The sequence below is a fragment of the Bos indicus genome, chromosome 13 (genome assembly GCF_029378745.1).
Source record: "Bos indicus isolate NIAB-ARS_2022 breed Sahiwal x Tharparkar chromosome 13, NIAB-ARS_B.indTharparkar_mat_pri_1.0, whole genome shotgun sequence".
NCBI lineage: Eukaryota > Metazoa > Chordata > Mammalia > Artiodactyla > Bovidae > Bos > Bos indicus.
The window spans coordinates 61,098,118-61,121,058 of NC_091772.1; the positions used below are offsets into that span (position 1 = coordinate 61,098,118).

The 22,941-nt window shown below is 49.2% G+C and overlaps 2 protein-coding genes across 4 annotated transcripts; one reads left to right on the top strand and one right to left on the bottom strand.

Moving 5' to 3' along the window:
* Nucleotides 1-227: 227 nt before the first annotated feature.
* On the bottom strand, nt 228-3,111 carry DEFB124 (defensin beta 124). Its single transcript, XM_019972824.2, has 2 exons — nt 2,968-3,111; nt 228-418 (listed from the first exon to the last, which is right to left on the bottom strand). The coding sequence occupies exons 1-2, from the start codon at nt 3,023-3,025 to the stop codon at nt 270-272; spliced, it is 207 nt and encodes a 68-aa protein (XP_019828383.1). The 5' UTR covers nt 3,026-3,111; the 3' UTR covers nt 228-269.
* A 3,973-nt stretch (nt 3,112-7,084) lies between these two features.
* On the top strand, nt 7,085-16,267 carry REM1 (RRAD and GEM like GTPase 1). 3 transcript variants are annotated; one of them, XM_019972200.2, is made up of 5 exons: nt 7,085-7,199; nt 8,055-8,612; nt 9,708-9,790; nt 14,024-14,225; nt 15,652-16,267. In XM_019972200.2, exons 2-5 carry the CDS (start codon nt 8,273-8,275, stop codon nt 15,921-15,923), a joined length of 897 nt encoding a protein of 298 aa, XP_019827759.2. In that variant the 5' UTR covers nt 7,085-7,199; nt 8,055-8,272; the 3' UTR covers nt 15,924-16,267. The 3 variants fall into 3 exon arrangements, with proteins under 3 accessions (XP_019827759.2, XP_019827760.2, XP_019827762.2); XM_019972201.2 differs by having other exon boundaries at nt 8,239-8,612; XM_019972203.2 differs by having other exon boundaries at nt 7,104-7,199; nt 8,084-8,612.
* The last annotated feature ends 6,674 nt before the right edge of the window (nt 16,268-22,941 follow it).

The following is a 22,941-nucleotide window of genomic DNA, read 5'->3' on the forward strand; positions in this document are numbered from 1 at the left end:
GAGTCTGGAAAGGCTTATGGAAGCTGAGTAATTTTTCCAGAGTTAGAGTGAAAGTGTTACAGGCTGGACCGGAACCATTTACAGTGGCTATTAGTGCCCACTCTCCTTGGGCAATACACTTCCTTCCATCAACCATCCTTCCATCCCTCCCACACTCTGGACCTCCCACACCCCTCACTCCAGCCCTGAGGGTGGCGAGGCAATGACAAGAGGACACAGCTGGCAGCTTGCATTTTACTGGAGGGCAAGGGTGTCAGTCCCAGAACCAGCTAGACCTTTTCAGTCTTGACAGGCTTGAGTCCGTAAGGCAGACAGCACAAGGTGGCATCCGAGCACAGGTGCATGTAGGCTTCGTACTTCGTGCAGTAAGCCCGGCAGGCCCCTTGGCCGTTCCAGCATCGTTTGAATTCACTTCTCCCTGTGCAGAGGAAGGCCCAGGGTCACAGAGCCACCCAGGGGGTGCAGGTTAGATCACTGGTTGCAGATGTTACTACAGAACAGGGTCACCGATTAGACCACCGACCACAAGGTAGAACACATGCCCACTGTTAGCTCTTAGACTGTGCTCATAGAGCAGCCTTCAGGTCATAAGTTGAGCTGTGACCACAGGTCAAGGGTCAGACTACAGGTAACAGGCTAGACCATGAGTCATAGATAAGACAACCTGTTACAATTTAAACCACAATCTCAGTCCAGTTTAACCCATTCGTCACAATTTAGACCACTGGTTACAAGTCAAAGACGAATTTCTCGTCCACGTTAACCCACACCCCAAATACACTCTAAGCACTTTTCATAACAGCAGTATTAGATTACAGTTTGTCTTGTTATATTCCCAGTATATGAGTAAGGAAATTGAGGCACAGAAAGGTTAACAACTTTGTCCCAGGTCACACAGCTGTCTGGCTCCAGAATCCACATTTGTAACCATTATTCAAACTGTATTTTATACATAGGGACCTTTTTAATGTTAGGATTTAGTGAAGAAATTTCCAAAAAAATAGGCCATGAGAAAGTTAAGACTTTGGGTCAATATCCCTTCCAAGGGTTTTTGGTCATAGCATGGGGGATGAGGGGTAGCTCCTTCGTTTATTCATTCAACAAACATGGGGCATTGGGAGTACAGGGACAACGTGGCCATGCCCTCAAGGAACTGTCAGTCAACTGGGAAAAGGGGATGAAAACTCAAGCAAATATATACAGTAAGTAGAGTTGCAGTAAGTGTCCTGAAATAAGTGATCAGGGTGCTGTGATGCAATTAGGACAGGTGTGGGAAGGGAGGAAAGAGGAGGACCACTTAGATGGGCCTGTTACAGCGCTATTTCCAGATATATGACCCAGAAACTCAGAAGAACTGAGGTTGAGTGGGAGGTGGAGGGGGAAAGCTTGCCTGCCTCTCTCTGGATTAAAAGACATCCCAAGGAATCTCCCATGATCCCCTGGGCCTACCCGTAAGTGTTATTCAGCCCATCACGTCCTGCCAAGGTAGAGAATTTTACAATGATACAGAGCTGGTATCAAAATTTCTATGAGGCAAAGAACCCACATTCCGAAGGGGGCATGCAGTGCAATGGTTAACAGTTTGGTGTGAACCCAGCTCAGACTCCCTGGGTCCAAATACTAGCTCTGCCATTTCCCAGATAAGTGACCTTGGCCTCAGATTCCTCATCTGTACACCTCTCTTTCAGAGGGCACAGTGCCAGGCACACAGTACATGTTCAATAAATGGAAAGGTTTATCAGAATGACAGCTTAGAGAGTTGGAGCACCCAGGGCTCACTCTGGCCAACCCTTCTGGTTCCAGATAAAGAAGGGGAGGGATTTTCCAGACTCCTCACCAGTAAGTGGTGAGTCTGGAACCAGAATGCAAGACCTTGACTCTCAAGGGAGGCAGTTCCTACAACAACTGCTCTTCGTATATCATTGCATTTCAACCTTCCAACAATCCTGAGATACAGAGGTTATTATTTTCTGCTCTATGATCTGCTGTCCCCTCCTCATATCTTGGACTTCACCCCTCTCCACTCTCCTTGTGCCCCTCACCCTGGCCTCCCTGGCCTCCTCACCTCTCCTCCAGCACACCTATCGCCTCCTGCCTCCCTGGTTCTTGCTGCTCCTTCTGCCTGCAATGATCTCCTTTGTATTCTCACTGTACTCAGATCTCTGCTCATGCTTCCCTCATATAAAAGATCTGAAATTCACTTCAAAATAGTTCACTGAGGAAGAAGCAGCAGATGAATAACAAAACAGCGCTGGTTCAAGTTGATAACTGTTGAAGTTGGGTGATAGATACATGTGAGTTTTTATACTATTTTTTTTTTATGCTTGAAAGCTTCTAAAAATAAAACGGGTTCTTTTAAAAACACTACATTATTTTCTATTTTTGTATAAGTTTAAATTTTTCCATAATAAACAGATTTTTAACTTGCCTTGTTCATTGTATCACTCTCTCTACTTTCGTGTAAGCTTGAAATGTTCCAAAATAAAAAGCTTTTTTTTAAAAAAAAAAAGGATCGGAGCCCTTTCTCACCACCCCATCAGCTCTTCATCACTCTCCCCATGCACCTGACGCACTAGCCCCTTGTCTCTCTTTTATTCTTCATAGTACTTATCTCTACCTAACATATTATATGTTTATTTGGTTATTTTCTGTCTCTACTGACTAAAATATCAGCTCCATGAAAGCAAGAACCTTGTTTGCTTTCACTGCTTGATTCCCAGAAATTGTAATAGTGCCTGGCACACAGTAAATATTTTCATAATGAATATTTGTTGAGTGAATCCCATTTTTAAACTGAGGAAACTGAAGTGCAGTCTGATTTAGCAACTCACTCTAAACTGCCCAGCAAAGTCAGTGGTGAGGCCAGAACTTAAACACTGATCCAGGCCTCCTCTATCCCCCAGCAGCTGAGAATCTGTCCTTCATTTCTATACACACATACACACACACACACACAAGTGATGTTACCTGTCGGCACATGACCCAGGACCAGGAGAGCCACAAGAAGCAGAAGCAGCTGTGTCATGGCCACAGGGCTCTGGAGGGGGCAGGGAACCACTGGGGAGAGCACAAGAGAAGAGGAACCAAGCACACTGGGTCTTGTTGCCTGTGGATCAGCCTTTATCGGGCTGCAGATCAAGGCAGGGGTGTGGGCAGCAGGAGACCTAAGTGGGAGTCTGAGGCCTTGTGGGCCCAAGGATGTAGCTGGATCTTAGCCAGCTATGTGGGGAACTGATCAACCATACCATCTGCAGGTTGCTGAGCTCTGAAGCTGGGGACAGAATGTCTTGAAGCAATGTCCTGGGGTCAGAACCTGGACAGCTTCCCCACCTGAGAGGTGGTCCAATAACCAGAGCTTGTTAGAAATGCAAATTCTCAAGGTCAATCCAAATTCAGTCAATCAAAAGTTCTGGGGGTGAATCCTAGCAAGCTACGGTTTAACAAGTCTTCCAGGTGAATTTACACACCACTAAAGCTTGAGGACCACTGAGATAATACATGTACAGAGCTCATAACAATGTCTGGTACCTAGGCACCTGAGTTGCATCTTGAAAGATGAGTAGAGGGAAGGGCATTCCAGTCTGAAGGAACAGAATGTGGTTAAAAGAGTATTAACTAGAGCGAAGGGTTTGTTCGGAGAGACCAGAAATGGCGCTGCAGAGGACTGGAGCCAGAGCACAATGGGCCTTGAATGCCAAGTTCAGGCTTTTATTTGGTAGGCAACTCTAAGTTTTGTAGCAACAATGTGACCTGTTCAGACTGTAGTTTTGAATAAAGACTCAGTTGCAACTTTGCTTGCTCATATCCGACTCTTTGTGACCCCATAGACTATACAGTCTGTGGAATTCTCCAGGTCAGAATGCTGGAGTGGGTAGACGTTCCCTTCTCCAGGAGTTCTTCCCAACCCAGGGATTGAACCCAGCTCTCCCTCATTGCAAGCAGATTCTTTACCAGCTGAGCCACAAGGGAAGCCCAAGAATATCAGAGTGGGTAGCCTATCCCCTACTCCAGTGAATCTTCCTGACTCAGGGATTGAACTGGGGTCTCCTGCATTGCAGGCAGATTCTTTACCAACTGAGCTATCAGGGAAGCCCTTGAATAAAGAAACTGAAACCCAAAGAAGGGAAGTGACTTGCCTAAGGCATACAGCAATAGAGTTGCAGAGATGGGACTCAAAGTTGTCTCACTCCCACTGGTCTAGTCTCACTGGTGGTCTAGTGGCTAACACTCCGAACTCCCATTGCAAGGGGCCCAGGTTCAATCCCTGGTCAGTTGTGGACACAGCAGGGGAAGCAGAGGATGGGACGAATTGAGAAAGTAGCACTGACATATATACACTGCTATGTGTAAATAGATAGCTAGTGGGAAGTTGCTATATAACACAGGGAAGCCAGCCTGGTGCTCTGTGATGACCTAGTTTAGGGGTGGGAGGGAGGTTCAGGAGGGAGGGCATATATATAATTATGACTGATTCATGTTGTACGGCAGAAACCAATACAACATTGTATGGCAATTATCCTCCAATTAAAACTAAATAAATGAGTTTTACTCCAATTAAAGAAAAAATTCCCTGGCCAGGGAGTGAAAGTTGCTCAGTTGTATCCGATTTTGCCACCCCATGGACTGACTATACAGTCTATGGAATTCTCCAAGCCAGAATACTGTCATTCCTTGTGCCGCTCGGGATCTTTAGCATTTGGACCCAACTAAAGATCCCGAATGGCACAAGGAATGAAGATGGAAGATTCTGCAGGCCACAACTAAGACCTGGAACAGCCAAATATATAAATAAATGTTTTAAAAGTTGTGTCACTCCCAAACAATGCTGCACCACTCACAGCCCATCTTGCAGGTAGCAAATGGAAGTTTAGAGGGCCATACCACAGAAGGAAACCAGGCATGGGGGGCAGGGGGGTTCAGCATCTGCCCAAAGCCCTGCAGGGACTGAGCAAGTCTGCCAGGCTGCTGTGGGGGCTGCCTTGAGCTGGACGCCTGGACCCCCTCAGCCATGACGATGAGGCCTACCTACAGGCACAGCCTGGTCCGTATGGGGTCCACAAGCATACCTACCCTAGTCCATCACGACCTAAAAGGAAGCATCCTGCTCAAAGACCCATGGATGGCCAAACCACAAGTTTCCTACAGCCAACTTCTCTTCTATATGAAGTTCACAATGTCACTTTTCTCCTCCTACAGGCCTAGGAAAACTGGAAGGGGTGAGGAGGAGCACAGACCATGATAGAAAGGGACAGTACACAGAGATCTGAGTGCCAGGCTCAGGTAAGCCACACTATGTTAATCCTTGTAGTGTGGTATCAGGATTAAATGAGTTAATAATCTAGGCAACGTGATCAAACTATGCTAGGCACAGAACAAGAGTTCAGTAAGGACTTCCCTGGTGGACCAGTGGTTAGCAATCCGCCTGCCAGGCAGGCAACACAGGTCAGATCACTAGTCCAGGAAAATTCCACATGCCGCAGAGCAACTAAATCTGAGCTGCATCTCAACTACAGCTCTAGAGTCAGAGCTCTAGGGTCCTCAAGCTGCGACTCCTGAAGCCTGGGAATCTAGAGCCCATGCTCTCCAACAAGAGAAGCCACTGCAACTAGAGTTACCCGACTCTCCACAACTAGAGAAAGCCCACATACAGCAACGAAGACCCAGCAAAACCAAAAATAAATAAATACTTTTTTTTAAAGGTTCAGTAAATATTCATCAAGTAGGGGACAGCCATTCTTCCAGGCACAGGACAGCCCTAGTTGCATAAGGGGCGCTTCTTTAGAATTTGTTGAATGAATGAATGATCAAAACAAGACATTCAGAACCCTGCAGGGCAGAATTCTTGGGCTCCCTCCGCCCCCCAAACCCCCTTCCAAAATTAATTCTCCATCCAAAGCAGTTACTCAAAGTGGGGTCTATGAACTCTGCATCAGGATCAGTTAGCCTTCTGTTTAAAATGCAGATGTTCAAACCTCTCTACAGGACTGCTGAATCTGTCTTTCTTACATAGTAGGGCCAGGAATCCGAATATTTAACAAGTTTCCCAAGGGGTTTTTGTGAAAGCTAAACGACTGTATAGCCAAAGCTATGGGTTTTCCAGTAATCATGTACGGATGTGAGTTGGACCATAATGAAGGCTGAGCTGAAGAATCGATGCTTTTGAATTGTGGTGTTGGAGAAGACTTTTTTTTTTGGCTGTGCTTTGTCTTAGTTGCTGCAAGGGCTTTTCTCTAGTTGCAGTGGCCAGGAGCTACTCTCCAATTGCGGTGCACGGGCTTCTCATTGTGGTGGCTTCTCTTGTTCCAGAGTATGAGCTCCAGGGCAGGAGAGCATCAGGAGTCAGTGCCTTTCGAGCTCTAGCATGCTGGCTCAGTAGTTATGGTGCATGGGCTTAGCTGCTCCACACCAAGTGGGATCTTCCCAGATCAGGGATCAAACCCAAGTCTCCTGCCTTGGCAGGCAGATGCTTTACTACTGAGTCATCAGGGTAGCCCTGGAGAAGACTCAAGAGAGTCCCTTGGACTGCAAGGAGATCAAACCAGTCAATCCAAAGGAAATCAACCCTGATTACTCACTGGAAGGACTGATGCTGAAGCTGAAGCTCCAATACTTTGCTCACCTGATATGAAGAGTGGACTCATAGGAAAAAGACTCTGATGCTGGAAAAGACTGAACGCAAAAGGAGAAGGGGGCAGCAGAGAATGAGCTGGTTAGATAGCATCATCAGACTGGACATGAATTTGAGCAAACTCTGGGAGATAGTGAAGGACAGGGGGGCCTGGCGTGCTACAGTACATGAGGTCGCAAAGAGTCCCGCATGACTTAGCAACTGAACAAGAACAACAAAGAGTTGGTCGCCCCATTGCTGGAGTGGATAGATGTGGATGCAAAGCGGATCCAGGATCAGGAATCTGGGACCCGTGTCATTCCACTCTCTTATTCCCCCCTCCCTGGCAAAGAACTTAAAGCGATGGGTCAGCGGAGTTCTGCAAAAACTCATTCAGCAGCCAAAGCCTTGGGGCGGAGACCCCGGGGCTGCCCTAATGGGGCGGGGCTGGACGGGGCGGGGTCGCGGCTCCTCCCCGGCCCGGGGAGCTGGGCGGGACCCGGCCGAGGGGCTGCGCGGCGAGGCAGTGGTACAGCCTGGAGCACCGGGCAGCTGCGGCCGCCGAGGACCCTGGATCCCTCCCCACTCCAAGGTAAAGGCCCACCCAGCCCGCCACCAACTTAGTCGAGTTGGAGCGGAGTTCTCCAAGGCGTCTGTTGGCGGGGAGAGAAGGGCGGAAGGGTTCTGCCGAGCAAGCTGGGAGGAGGAGGGGGCCCTCGAACCCACCCCCCCGGGTGAAGGTCCCCGGATCTGGGGTCGGGAGAGCTAGATAGCCTGGGAACCCTCCAGGGATCTGGGGACTCACACCCAGGATCCTCGGGACTAGGGAAGCTCGGACTCTGGGAATGCTATGCCCTCCTGGGCTTTGTGGGTCTCCTCTCCACCCCCCCTCTCCTCCGGGACCCCTTCTTGTCACCAGACCTGGGGTCTGGCTGCCTCCGAGCCCCGCCCTCCTACAGCAGCTGGAGGCCGTCGTGCCAGTCGCTCCTGAATTTTTCACGGAGGGGGCGGGCCGGACACGCTGTTCCCATGGCACCGGGGCTCTCATGTTTCAGCCGGAGGGAAACCCCCCACCCCGACCCCCAGTCTTTGGCAGTACGGATTTGTCCTCCCGGGCCTCTTCCTCAGCTCTCCTGGGATGCAGCAGAAGTGAATTCCCCACCCCACCCCCGCCCCCAACCAAGGGGCTCTCAACCCTCCTTGTACTCCCCAACCCCAATCCAACCGTGGGGAAGCGGAGGAGGGGGCAATTCAGGTGTCTTTCATGAACATGGGTCTCCCGTTCTGAATGCAGGGGGTAGCTCTGTGTGCATGCTTGTGTGGACATCCTGTCTCCCTGCTGCCCTTCTGCCTGTGTGTCTGGGGGGAGTGGATCGTCCTCAAAGCATAGGAAGTGACCTCTGGGTGTGTATGCATGTGTGTGTTCATGCGTACTCACCCCTCCTAGCCTGACCCAAGTTCACTCTGGGCCTGAAGCCAGAAAGCCCCCATCTAGAGGATCTGAAGTGCTGCCTCCTCCCATCTGATCAAGAAAGGCCTCTGGAGGAAGCCTGAGCAGCAGTTCATCAGGACACTACAGAAGGGGCTCAGAGCACCTCACCTAGCTCACCACCCACTCCCACTTCTTGCAGAAGGAAGGAAGGAAGGAAACTCCCCTTCCCAAGGATGACCCTAAATACTCAGCAAGAAGCAAAGACCCCCCTGCGTCGCCGAGCCAGCACTCCATTGCCCCTGTCCGCCCGGGGCCACCAGCCTGGCCTTCTGGGCACAGCACCTTCTACACAGACCCAGCATCCCCGACTGGGCCAGTCAGTCTCCCTCAACGCCCCTACCCGGCAACCTTCACCTGCCCCCAACGGCTGGTCCTCTGAATCCAGCGACTCTGAAAGCTCTTGGGAGGCCCTCTATCGCGTGGTCCTGCTCGGAGATCCTGGTGTCGGGAAGACCAGTCTGGCCAGTCTCTTTGCAGGGAAGCAAGAGAGGGACCTCCACGAACAGCTGGGAGGTAGGGACCCTGTGGGCTGGGCTGGGCTGGGCTGTGGTTGAAGGAGTCAAATCCCTGTCATCTGGGACATAGGGCTGCCAAGAACCTTTGTACAACTCCTGCCCTGCTCAACCCTAAGGGGCGTCATTCAACCAGGCTGTAAAGTGAATGAGGCCCCCTAGAGCTGTACAGGGCATAACCCGCACAAAGATATATAGGAGGGGGAATTCCTTGAATAGTGGCTGAGAAGTTTGCTAGTTTCTCATGGACGAGAGGTGTGTGCTTCATTTTCCTGTCATAAGGGAAGCAATTCTGAGTTCCACAAGTCCCAGTTATAAAGAAACAGTGGACTCTCCCAATTCTCAGACCCTACCAGCCCCACAGACAACCATCCATGTCCACCACGACCTGCAGCCAAACTGAAATCCTGCCCAAAATGGAAACTCCCAAATTCTAAGTTTGGGGCCCTGGGTTCCTCTATTCCCAAGAGGCACAGTGACCTGAGAGGGCTGGGGGTCCCAGGATAATGGGGATCAGGGACAGGACAGAGGAAATGAAGATGGGTCCCTTCAGGGCTGGTGGAAAGGACCCAGGATGAGTGTGTGTGTGGAGTGGGCAGGGGGAAGGGAGGCCTAACGGCAGAGATGAGGTGGAGATACTCTGACCAGGCTCTTTCTCCAGCCTCGGTCGCACAGAATGAAAACCTATATGAAAGGTCTATACGTGTACACTGGTATGTATAACAGATGGGGAGATGGAGGTCTAGAGAGGGTGACGTGATCTTTTCTTGAAGCACACTCTAAGCCAGGGACAGAGCAGGACTGGGAGAATTCCCAGCCCCACTTTAACCCCACGGCTCCACATCCGTTCAGTCAAACCAACCAACAAAAGCTTTCTCAGCACCGACTGTGTGCCAGGTACTGTACTGGGAGCTGGGGAGCCAGGACTCCTCCTGGGCTTGTTGACCCGTCAGGAGGAACAGACGTCAAACAAGTATAGTGAACACTTCAAAGAGAAGTGGAGGGCGCGATGTGACCCAAAAGAGGGGTTAGGAAGGGCTACACCCTTCCCCAGGCCTGCGTCTCCTCCCTGAAACCCGGCTTTCTTCTTTTGCAGAAGATGTGTACGAGAGGACACTCACAGTGGATGGAGAGGACACCACGCTGCTGGTCATGGACACCTGGGAGGCTGAGAAGCTGGTATGGCACAGCAGGCAGGATGGGGGGAGGGGAGGGGTGCTGAGGAAGATCTCCTGGAGATATGGCAACCCACTCCAGTATTCTTGCCTGGGAGAATCCCATGGACAGAGGAGCCTGGTGGGCTACAGTCCCTGGGTCGCACAGAGTCCGACACAACTGAGCGACTAAACACAGCAGCAGCGCTAAGGCTAGTACCAGACTCCTGTCTTCTCGTAGGACACCACAGAGCAGGGACAGGGCAGGGCCCATTAAACCACAGCTCCTCAGCAGCACCGAAGCCAGAAGAACCTAATGACCCTGACCCTGTCTTCCCAGTCTATTCACCCCCTCCTGATAGCATCCCAGGATGTGCTTCTAACCCTGCAAACCTCCTCTCATGAGCACCGTCATCCCACTTCACCCACTCACATTGCACAGAGGAGGGAACACCCCCCCACACCGCCATTCCTTTGTCTTACATATAGGCTTTCTGCAATTGGCTTACCCTCTCTGAGCTTCAGTTTTCTCACCTGATAAATGGGTAGATCATTCCTGCCTTCCTTACCAGCTAGTTTTTTTTTTTTTAAACATTCTTATGCAGTTTCACAGAGGTAAGCACAGTTTGGAGCATGAAAAAATTGGTGAACACGAGTGAAGAATTGGCAATAAAGATAATTCTTATTAATCATAACTTGGTAGCTAGTGAAAAAAAGGACACCAAGGATGTCCCTTGCTTGCCCATTCCAAAGCAGGAATGGACTAGCAAGCATCAGCCAAGGACATGTCCCCAGTACGCTTTCCTTAACTTGTTGGAGTTCTTTTCTGCTTGCTGTACAGGTATGCTCACTGTAGAACCCTGAAGAAATACAACTAAGCAAAGAGAAGGATCCAAAAATCACTTGGATCCCATCTCTCTAAGGGGTAGGCCCCTCCCCCAACACTCAGGGAGGCCCTGTCCACAGAGTGGGGCTCTAGAGGGACAGTGTCGGGTCATTAACAAGAATGGCTGACAGCTCCAGTGATAGGCCCAAATTTAGGGATGAAGGAGCTATGGGACCAATTCCTTTTCACCAGCATAAAAGGAAACCCAGGTCCAAATGAACATCATAAGAATGATGATGATTCTCTTAAGAGCAGCTGATACTGATGGAGTACCCTCTTCCTGAGTTTCAGCCCCAAGTGCTAAGCACTAGACATATATATTATGATATTCGGTCAAGACAAAAACTTGAGTGAGTGTACTTCTGATTCTCATTCTATTGATGAGGAAATCAAAAGCTCAGAGAGGTTAAGTAACATGTCCAAAGTTCTCAGATTGCAAGTAGGATTCAAATTCAGATCTATAAGACCCCAAAGTTTGCACTCTTTTTAAAAATATTTGTTTATTTATTTGACTGTGCAATGGCTTTCTCTAGTCACAGCGAATAGGGCTACTCTTCATTGTAGTGAGTGGGCTTCTTATTGTGGTGGCTTCTCTTGTGGAGCACAGGCTCTAGTTTGCAAGGGCTTCAGTAGTTGTAGTACACAGGCTCAGCTGCCCTTAGGCCTGTGGGATCTTCCCAGATTAGGGACCAAACCTGTGTCCCCTGCATTAGCAGGCGGATTCTTAACCACTGGACCACCAGGGAAATCCAAGTTTGTGCTCTTATGCATTAGGACTGCCCCTTTCTATCCCCACTGGGAGCATCACCTTCTGAACCTCCATCCAAGGTTCTACTCCTTCACTTGTTCATTAAGAAATACTGGCTGGTCCACACCTCAGCCACGGCAAGGGGAGGGCCAGGTGTGCAAGGCCCACCCCAGGGTCTGATCTTGGGTCCCTGCAGCCCCATTGCACATGGCCACCCTTGGGGTCATCCACATGGCAGCAGCCTTCTGGGTCCCACATACTTCTGCCCCAGTGGAAAGCCTTGGGGATCCAATGACTGATTCATACCCCCAAGCTTTTTATTAAATAAAGAATAGAGGGAGGGAAGGAAAGAGGGAAGAGTGAGAGAGGGAGGGAAGGAGGGAGAAAGAAAGAAACCTTGGTGGATACATACCATGGACCAGGACACTGAAGACCCAGGAGTGAATAAAGCAGACGTGTCCTCTGGCCTCATGGAGCTCACAGACTGGGGTCTGGGGTCTGGTATCACTATTTGGATACAGTTGAGAATCCTATGGGGCAGAGTCCAGGGACTTAAGAAGAGTGATCAGACTAAGAGTCCCATGTGGGAGACAGAGTAGGAAGAATACTGGACTAGGTGGCAGGAATTGCCCAACTGTTGTGTGGCCTAAGAAAGTGTTTTCTTCTTGTCTGGCCCTTGGTTTCCCTGCAGATTCCCTGGCCAGTGTCTGTGAAGGCATTTCCCAAAGAGGGTCCATGCAGCAGCAGCCTTACTGAAATAAGCATCCATTCTTTCCATCCTTGGGCTAGATGATATTTTTTTATATCAGAGAGGCAAAATCTGACAGGATTGGGAGGGCTGTTGGTTCAACCAGTAGTACTTTAGCCTTGCTGTCCATCAGGGTCACCTGGAGGGTATTAAAAATCAGAGTCTCAAGTCTCACCCCAGACCTAATGAAATAGAACCTATAAAAGTAGAGTTCTGAATCTACATTTTTAATCAACCCTCAAGGGGTTCTTACCTACCAATCCATGTACCAACCAGCTTTTGTGATCCTAACACATAGCAAATCCTTCATAAATAAATATGTGCAATGAATGAGTGAATGGTCGAGACCCACCCTCTTATTCTACAGATGAAAAAACAGACTCAGAGAGAGAAATGAACCTGTCCATAGTCAAAGCTAAGAACCCAGAATGAGAACCCACATCTGTCTGACTCAGTTCAGAGTTATCTGGGAAGGATCAGTATGACTGTTGAGAACTTACCCACTTTGAGAATAATGGATAGCAATGCCTCCCTACTTATCTACCTTATTTGGTTATCAGAAAACTTTCCTGGCTTCTTTGCCCCTAACAAACAAGGCTTCCACCACACTCTGCATCTCCCACTCCTGCCTGCTGTCTCCCCTCCTGCTCAGCCTGCTCATCCTTTCTAACCCCACTTACCAGTCTACTTGGAAGCCCTCTCAACTCTGCCCAGTTGAGCTCTTCTGGTCTACCCCTGCCTCAAGCCCCATGGTTCCTGCAGCCACTTGCCTATGCCTCTCTTAATGGTACTTATCACACTGCATTATATCTCCATTTCCATAGCATCCCTTCCTGATCATGAGGTTTTGGAGGGCAGGAACTGTGTCTTATTAAACACTTAGAAAGCTCGTACCCAGGTGGTTCAGTCTGAGTGCTGTCCCTGTCAAAAGACCATCATCCAAAACAGAATATCAAAATTATTTCAGTTCTTCCCTTTCCTTGTCAAACATCTTGAAAGGATTCCACTTTTTAAAAGGCCACTTGCCTCTCACCCACCCCCTTTCCTCACACCCACCGTTGCTCCTCCAACTCTCCAAGACTATCCAGAAAAAGTCCTCCCCCGGAAGACAGCCTTCTGTCCTCACTTCTCTCCCTTCCTTTCTCTCTTAACTCTGGACTGCAAAAGGTCAAAAGAACTGTCCACCAAGACCAGCCCCTCCTCAAACCAGACAAAAGAGCTGAACAGGCAAAGCCAGAATGCTCCTTAGAAGGAACAGGAACCAAATAGATCTTTTGTCTCCAATGTTCTGCCTATGTGTGTGTGAAAGTCTCTCAGTCATGTCCTACTCTTTGTGACCCCATGGACTGTAGCCAGGCTTCTCTGTCCATGGAATTCTCCAGGCCAGAATCCTGGAGTGGGTAGCCTTTCCCTTCTCCAGGGGATCTTCTCAACCCAGAGATCAAACCCAGGTCTCCCGATTTGCAGGTGGATTCTTTACCATCTGAGCCACTAGTGAATCCCAAGAATACTGGAGTGGGTAGCCTATCCCTTCTCCAGCGGGTCTTCCTGACCCAGGAATCAAACCAGGGTCTCCTGCATTGCAGGCAGATTCTTTACCAGCTGAGCTACCAGGGAAGCCCCTCTGTCCCGCCTGAAGAAGGAATTGATGAATGAGAGAATGAAGCGAAGTAGTGCCATTAGCCAGATGTTTCAAGCAGAGAGACTGCAGCTCAGAGAGGATTGGTGGTTTCCCATGGTGACTCAGGAAATCATGGCAGAATTTGCCCCCCAATCTGTCCAAAGTATAAACCTCAGCCCCATCCCACCCGTTAGACCATCCCAGCCTTCCTTTCTCAGCTAGGGCCTCAGTACCCTCTGATTCCCTGCCCTGCAGGATGAAAGCTGGAGCCAGGAGTCATGCCTGCAGGTGGGCAGTGCCTACGTCATCGTGTACTCCATCGCAGACAGGGGCAGCTTCGAGAGTGCCTCTGAGCTCCGCATCCAGCTGCGGCGCACACACCAGGCGGACCACGTGCCCATCATCCTGGTGGGCAACAAGGCAGATCTGGCACGCTGCCGAGAAGTCTCCGTGGAAGGTGAGCCCTCCACCCTCCTTCTCCGCCTTTCTCTCAGCCCCACTGTCACTGTCTCCTCCAGTGATCTTCCTCTCAGTAACTCGTGCTCCAGCCCCTACCTCCATCCCACCCCACCCCATCCCCTGGCCACCACATCTATTTGCCTAAACCTGAAAGCTAGAAACCATTTTTGCCTCTTCTCTCACTCCCTCTAACCAGTCCCCAAATCCTGTCAAGTCCACTTCCCTTAACCCCACATTCCCTCTCCCTGCCATGCCCACAGCCTCTGCCCCATCCTGGCATCTCCACTCTAGCCTGGGCCAACCCCTATACTTCTCTGTCCCCATTCCATGGGTTCTCCTCACCAGTTGCCAGAGTTCTCCAGGACTAGAGCGGACTTTGTCACTTCTCTGCCTAAAAGTTCCCCTGTGTGCCCCAGTGCCCTTAGTCAGAGACACAGTTCACCAGGCATGACAGGCCCAGTGCCTGTAAGCTTTCAGGGACTTACATCTGAGACCTGAAAAAGACAATTATTGGCTCCAAAATAGTTAGAAAATTACAAATTCAAATTTCACAGAGCTTTGTCTGCAAAACATAATATTTGTCAGCCAGCAACTGCAAACCAAAATGTTTAAAGTTATATTTAAATTGTATTTAAAGTGGGATGGAGAATATTTTAATATGATTGATGTATCAGATGAGACAGATACAGGTCTTTCTCAGGGTACTGAGACCCTGGCTGAGGAAGAAGGGCTGGGATGATCTAACTAGTAGGATGGGAATGAGGTTTATACTTTAGACAGATTAGGGGGCAAATGCTGCCATAATTCCCTGTGTCACTTTGGGAATATCCCAAGATACAGATCTTAAAATGGCCCTATTCATAGGGCAAAATCTAAAAACTATGGAAACAGACCCAGAGCAGGGAAGCCAGTTCCACAAGGTCACCAGCCACTGAGAACTAGACCCCAGGGCCCTACATCCAGTCCAGGGGCATCCTGCAGCTGGAAGACCATATGCTTTATAAGCAGACATCCCAAAATTCTGCAACATGCCCCCCGGGAGACTGTTAAATTGCAGGTTCCAAGCCTCACCTACAGAAGCAGAATCTCCGTGGCTGGGCTCAGCAAACTTGCATTTTAACAAGCTCCCCCAGATAATTCTGATGCACAGATTAGACCCTTCTCTGGCATTCAAGACTTGTGGGACCTAACTGCTCCCAACCTCCCTGTCTTCCCAGCCTCATCTCTGCCACCAGTATCAATCACTAGCCTGTGAACTAACTCCTCAAAGCCAGATTTATGTCTGAGTCCCCTGGCATGGAGCACGAGGTATGGGGAAAGGAAAAACTGTGCTTCCTGGTTGAAATTGACCACACCTTCTGCTACCTTTATCTCCTTTTTCCGGTTGTGGCTCTATCACGGCTTATCTGACCCCGCCCCCTCAGAGGGCCGCGCCTGCGCTGTGGTATTCGACTGCAAGTTCATCGAGACGTCAGCCACGCTGCAGCACAACGTAGCGGAGCTCTTCGAAGGCGTGGTGCGCCAACTGCGCTTGCGCCGCCGGGACTGCGCAGTCGGGGAGCCGCCCGCGCCCAGACGAAGGGCGAGCCTAGGGCAGCGTGCTCGACGCTTCCTGGCTCGCTTGACAGCCCGTAGCGCACGCCGCCGGGCTCTCAAGGCCCGCTCCAAGTCCTGCCACAACCTGGCCGTGCTCTGAGGCCGCCCACCCGCCCTCCAAGAGGTGACGAGACACTGGGGTGCGTTCTAGGCTCCACTAGCACCACCGAGGGGAGAGACTTGGTGGTTAGAGTGTGTATCGTGGGTCTTGGCCGCCCGCTGCCCCAAGGGACAGAGCGTCACCCCAGCCACAGCTTCACGGACCTCTCTGCCCTAGGGAAGTGATGGACAGACTAGGGGGCCAAAGCCTAAATTGGGTTTTTTATGCGGTGGGTATCTTTTTGTAAAAAAAAAAAAAAAAAAAGGCAAAAAACAAAAATTTTTTGTCCTTGGGCTCTGGCCAACCCTCAGAAATGCCCCCCACAATAAACCAGACCAAAAGGATCTCCTGTCTGAGTGCCCAGACCTCTTCTTTGGGGCTCTTCCAGGTGTCTCCATGTCCTGCTTGCCCACGTACACAGGGCTGCAGACTGGGTTAGCCTGCTGATCTGGGTGTCAGGGTAGGGGCTTCCCTGGTGGCCCAGAATCTGCATGCAATGCAGGAGACCCGGGTTCGATCCTTGGGTCAGGAAGATCCCCTGGAGAGGGGAGTGGCAACTCACTCCAGTTTTCTTGCCTGGAGGTTTCCACCCATGGTATCCGAATGATCCAAATGGACAGGACTGAAGGACTAACTTTCACTTTCTGGGTGTCAGGGTTAGTCAGTAAGATCACTGGACAAATTGTATATTCAGGCTCCTCCCGGAACTGCTGGGCACAGCCCCTGCCCCACAACTCTGAGGGAGACCTAGTAGAGTACAAACACCCACAGTTCAGTGTGATAACCTCCTATTTTCTCATTAATCCATTTTTTAGTTTAAATCCACAAAATATTCTCTGAAAGGAATTTTAGCCTGCACCCTAGCAATATAATAGCTGGTGTTTGTTGGGAGCTGACTGGATACTAAGCTGTCACAACAATTAATCTTCACAACCCATGTTTAACTAGTTAGAAAACAGAGGAACAAACTGAAGGCTTATGCTGCAGATCACGCAGCTGCTGTAAGTGAAGTTGCCAGAATTCAGTCCAGGCTTGTGAGACTACAAGGCTGGGCCCAGCTTATCCATAGTTCTCTTGGTGGTGGTGGTGTTCAGTCACTAAATCATGTTCAACTCTCTGTGACCCCATAGACTGCAGCACGCCAGGCTCCCTTGTCCCTCACCTCTCCCACCGTTCTCTTGGAGAATGTGACAAAAAACTATAGACTCTCAGGGAAATGGACTTTCAGACACAAGTTTTGCGTACAATATAAAGGGGGTGGGTGGACTCCATGAAATTCAATCCGTTAATCCCCAATGTAATCCCACTCACTCATTTTTGCAGCTGTGGAAATTGAAGCCCAGAGAGGGGAAGTGAGTGCCCCGGAGCCACCCAGCCAGTGAGAGTAAGGACCAGACCCCAGAGCCCAGCCTTCTCCTACGTCTGTGTGACAAGTAGGAGGGAATGAGGCATCCAGTCTGGCTGGGGCTGGGCCTTGGGGGTCAGGTCAGGAGTTTCCAGCCTAAGGGGAAGTGGTGTCACACTACTTTGAGAGGAGAACAAGATGCAAACGGTTTGGACCATTGTGTCCCTGATGCCTGACACCCCCTGCCCCCGTCCAGCTGCCTGCTCAGATGCCTCAGCCCCACATGTGGGCCAAGTCCCTGCTGCCAGGACACCAAAGCACAGGGAGGCGAGCCACCATGTCCTCCAGCTATGACCTGCCCCCACCCCAATCTTGCCGGTGGGCAATGATGGCACACTTTCCTGTCCCAACCTCAGCCTGGGGAAGGGAAAAGGAGGAGGGTCTTCCCCCACCCCAAGCGGTCTCTGGAGGCCTGTGGTCATGGGGGAGGGGCTATCCTTGTGGAAAGTTGGCAGAGGCAGCCGGCAGCAGGCGGGAGAGTGGAAAAAATGATATCAAACCCGGAAAAATGCAGGCCGGATGGAGGGCCCAAGCCGGCCCTGGGAGGTGGGAGGGAGGGAGGGAAGGAGGAGGCCCCACAGACGGAGAAAAGAAGAGGGGCCGGGGAGAGAACACAGGAACTGGTTTGGGAAAATCTGGGGACAGCCACCACGATTCCTTCTTTTCTTCATCCACAGATATTAATTGAGGGCCTACTAGGTACAGGGCAGAGTGCCAGATTGTAGGGAGACGGTGGTGAACAGAAGGACTAGGGTGTTACTCCCTGGAACGCACTAGAAAACAAGTATACGTTTAAAATAATTACAAACTGATAAGGCACCAAAAATCAGGGTGGTCATGAAAATAATCCTATTCTCTCAATTCACAGATGGGGAAACTGAGGGCCAGAAAGCAAAGGGAAGCTACTCAGATTGTGGAGAAAAATTGTTGAGACCAGGATTAGGGGGAGGAAGTGGAGGGAAAAATAAAACAGTGCAGACTGCATACAAGATTGGGTATGCAGTCAACACGGCCAGACAACCCACTGCGGGAGGGCGTGGACCCTAAACCAGGGGTCGGTGTTCAGCCCCTGCCCCCCTCCATCTCTCTGTGCCTTAGTTTTCCCATCCATAAAATGAGATTCATGCCAGTTCCTTCCCTCAGGATTGATGGGCGGATTAAATGACTTAAGATGTGTAAAGGACTTATAACAGTTCCTGTGTCTAGGAAGATTCAGTAAATGCTGGTTCTTACTATCATATCTTAAAACCTTAGGGAAAAAACCTGTGTCATCGTAGGAGATTACTACTCATCGTAGTAAATACTTGCTGAATCAATTTATTAACCAATCTGTAAAGGGGCCCTTCCAATCCCAATCTCTCGGATTCTAGGAGTCTATGAATAAGGCATGGCTGGGAAAGCATGCCAGAAAGCCACAATATTCCTCCCAGGGACATAGCCTATGACAGTTTAGAAAGTTCTTTCTCAGACATAAAAACAAACCAAAAAAAAAAAAAAAAAACCCGAAAGCTAACTTTGTTTTAGCTCTTTCTATGTAGTAGGCCCCATGTTCCATATTTGGTATGCATTTTCTCATTTCATCATCACCATCTACTTAATAGTTATCATTAAGTAACATAACAGATGAGCACATTGAGGCTAAGAGAGCCAAAGAAATTTGTCCAAGGCCACACAGCAAGAAAGGGTAGTCAGGATTCACAACCAGATAAGTTGTCAAGAGGCAGGTAGGAACTGCCATCTTCATTGTACATATGGGGAAACGGAGGCCCAGAGAAAGGAGGATTGCCCAAGGTTACGTAATAAAAACAGAAAACAGTTCCTTCACTCTTATCATGTATCGGGTACTGTGCTAAGTGCTTTTCATATATTAAATCCTCAAAACGGGTCATATCACCATGCCAGTTTTCAGATGGAGAAACTATAGCGGAGAGAGGTTTAAACCCTGCCAGGATTAAATAGTTAGCAAATAGCAGAGCCAAGATTGGAGTCAAGGCAGTCTAGTCCCATGCTGTGATGGCCCATCTATATGGTGCTGTTCAGTGGTGCAGAAAGTTCAGCGCAGCTGGTGTCTGCCCAGCACCCTGCTGCCTTGGCTGGGAGCAGGGTGAAGAACAAAAGCGTATTGAGAGTATCCTTAGCCGCCAGCTGGGACTTTCCACCTTGAAGGGAGGGTACTGTTATGGAAAAAGTGATAAAGCTCTGGAAAGATGAATGTCTCCCCAGGGGCCCCAAGTCTCCTCAGAGTCTCCCCCCCTCCTTTTGCTTTAGGGGAGGGCCACAAGCTGTGCTGGCCCGATTCAGATGAGATGAGGGCCACCTGGATCCCTACACACCCCAGCCTGGCTGCTCAAACACTGAGGGTCCGTATTTGATCCTGGCCTGGATGGAAAGTTCCAGCTTCTCAGCCAAGGGCATGGAGCTTCCACTCAGGGACCCCCAAGGAAGGAATCAGGTTCAGGCTGGAACTCCCTCGTTTTTTGGATGGTGGGATCTCACAGGCACAGTTCAGTCCTTCCTTTATTCAAACTTTGACAAGACTGTGTGCTCTGAAGGAAGTTAAGGAGGGTTAAGACACAATTGGCTGCTGTGTTGTTGTGTTTTTTTCAATTGTTTTTAAAAATTAAGAATCCCTCAGCTGTGCCATGACTGGGTAACCTTAGGCAAATCAAAATATATGGAGTGAAGGGGTTAGGGTAGAATTCTTGCTCAGAATTCTGTCTCAAGAATATTTGAATATTCTAGTTGGAACAGCTTGAAGAAATATACAAGTTCAGTTTCAATTTCGGCCCTGTTTCCTTCTGTTCAGCTCAGGATTTAGTGAAAAATAATATTAACGATGGGATGGGAGCTCTGGGTTCAGCAGTATGTGTCATTTTCCCCAGTTCTGATTCAAGTTCAAGTTCAAGGCTAAGATGGATCACTCTTCTAGTTTCTATGCTGCATAACAAACCACCCAAAGGTTGGTGGCATAAAAACAATCGTTTTATTATACTCGTAGATTTTGTGAGTCAGGAATTTGGGCAGAGCAAAGTGGGTACGGCTCTTCTCTGAGACCTCAACTGGGAAACTGACAAAGACCAGAGTGACTAGAATGATCTCACACGTCTGGAGCTGGAATCATTCACGTTGGAGGAGGTTGATCCTGGCAGTAAAGTGGAGTCTCACCTACACGTGGCCTCTCCCGGTGGCCTGGTGCTTTTGTTACCTGTTGGTGCTGTAACAAATTACCACAAACTTAATGGTTTAAAACAGCACAAACTTATTATCTTATGTGGATCCTTAGTTGCTCAGTCGTGTCCAACTCCGTGATCCCATGGACTATAGCCGGCCAGACTCCTCTGTCCATGGGGATTCTCCAGGCAAGAATACTGAAGTGGGTTGCCATCCCCTCCTCCAGTGGATTTTCCCAATCTAGGGATCAAACCCATTCTGCATTGCAGAAGGATTCTTTACCAGCTGAGCTAACTGGGGAGCCCTATTATAGTTCCATTGGAGTCTCACTGGACTAAAACCAAGGTGTCTGCAGTGCTGCATTACTTTCTGGAGGTTCTAGAGAAGACTGTTTCCTTGCCTTTCTCAGCTGCTAGAAGTCAGCTGCTTTCCTTGGCTCGTGACCCCTTGCTCCATCTTCAAAGCCAGCATCGTGGAGCCAAGTCCATCTCACGCTGCCATCTCTCTGGTTCTCTCTCTTCTGCCTCACACTTCCACCTTTGTGATTACACCGAGCCCACCCCGACAATCCTGAATAATCTTCCTGGTTTAAAGTCAGATGATAAGCAACCTGAAATTCCATCTGTGACCTCAATTTCCCTCTTCTGTGTAACATATTCACAGGTTCCAAAGACTAGGACTTGGACATTTGAGGGGAGCAGGGAGCCAACCCATGGCAGGATAAAGTGGAGGCTGTAGGAAGACTGTGGCTAGGTTTTTACTCTCTCCCAGCACACAAACTCAGTCTTATTCTAATGAATACACAAGGAAGGCCCTAAGGTAAAGGGGTTCCTTCCTAGTGGGATGTCAGGGACATAGGACACTGTCCCCAGAGTCTGAGCTTGTCTTCCTTTTTCAAGCCCATGCTTCTCTCCAAAAGCACCAGCTTTTTCAAGCCTACCCTGAGGAAATCTCCATTCACCTTTCGGAAAACCCTACTCCCTACTGACAGATGTAAGCCTTTCTTCAGAATTATCCCCCTCCCTCAGCAGTAATCTTCAGAAGTCTGAGTTATGGGGGTTGTATTAAGATCCCAGTTATTGGGCTTCCCTGGTAGCTCAGACGGTAAAGAATCTGCCTGCAATGCTGGAGACCTGGGGTCGAGTCCTAGGTCTGGAAGATCCCTTGGCAAAGGGATAGGCTACCCACTCCAGTATTCTTGGGCTTCCCTGGTGGCTCAGACGGTAAAGAATCTGCCTGCAATGTGGGAGACCTGGGTTTGGAAGGTCTCCTAGAGGAGGGCATGGCAAACTACTCCAGTATTCGTGCCTGGAGAATCCCTATGGACAGAGGAGCTTCGTGGGCTACAGTCCAAGGGGTTGCAAAGAGTCGGACACGACTGAGCAACTTTCACTTAAGACCCCAGGTGTTCCAGCAGGGCAGTCAAGGGTGCTCTTGGCTCTTTTTTACCGCTTCTAGTCTTACAAAACAGCCCACAGTAAATGTGACCACTCCAAACTTAGTCCTTTTTAAGGTGTGCCCACCTGTGTGAATAAGTTTCCATGCCTTTTCTCACAGTCTGTTGTCTAGGAAACAGTTGCATCTTATATACACGTGTGTATGTACGCACATGTGCACAGTGACTCCAAAACCAAAAAGGGTCACTAATGCAAGTGCTCACAGAATCAGAGAATATAAATCAGTGAAGTCAACGGGGTAACAGCATTAGGAAGCATCAAGTTCTGTGGCAAACTGAAGTCCTGCCTTGCCTAGAGAGACAGAACTAAGCTTCCTGTTAGTCCTGTTAGGATGTGAACCCATTGTTACCAGATATTTCAGTTTTTCTAAGAAAGGCAGCAAGCCAGATATTTATGTGAAGTATCCCAATTCCTAAATAATTACTGCTAATTCCAATTTTTTTTAAGCCCTAGACAGGAAAAATAAAACATGTCCCCCAGAAGGATTCTGACCAGAGGCTGAGAGTTTGTAACCTCTGGTCTAAACCCAAATAGTGATAGAGAAATGTATTTTAAGCCACCCCCTAGTCTGCAAGGCCACCCCTCATACCATGAAGTTAGTACTTAATTATAAAGAACAGTTTGTTCTTTTTGTTCAAGAGTGCCTCTTCAGACTTATTGGGATTCCAAAGGTGCCCAATGCCAAGTGGTACATTTTTTAAATTGAACTTTGAGTTACATAAATAATACATTTTAATTATAAAGATAAATCAGAACCACATAAAAGATACGGTAAAAATAAAAACGCATTTATCTGTTAAGCTGCCCTCAATTGCACATGATACAAATCCTTATAAGGATATTTTCTTATAGAATGTCCAGAAGTAAGCAATTCTAAGGTTGATTCACCCACCTTATAATATCAGGACACTGGGTCTGCATCCCCGTAAACCTCTAGGCATTTCCTTCATGGTTGCAACATGGCTGCCACAACTCCAAGCATCAC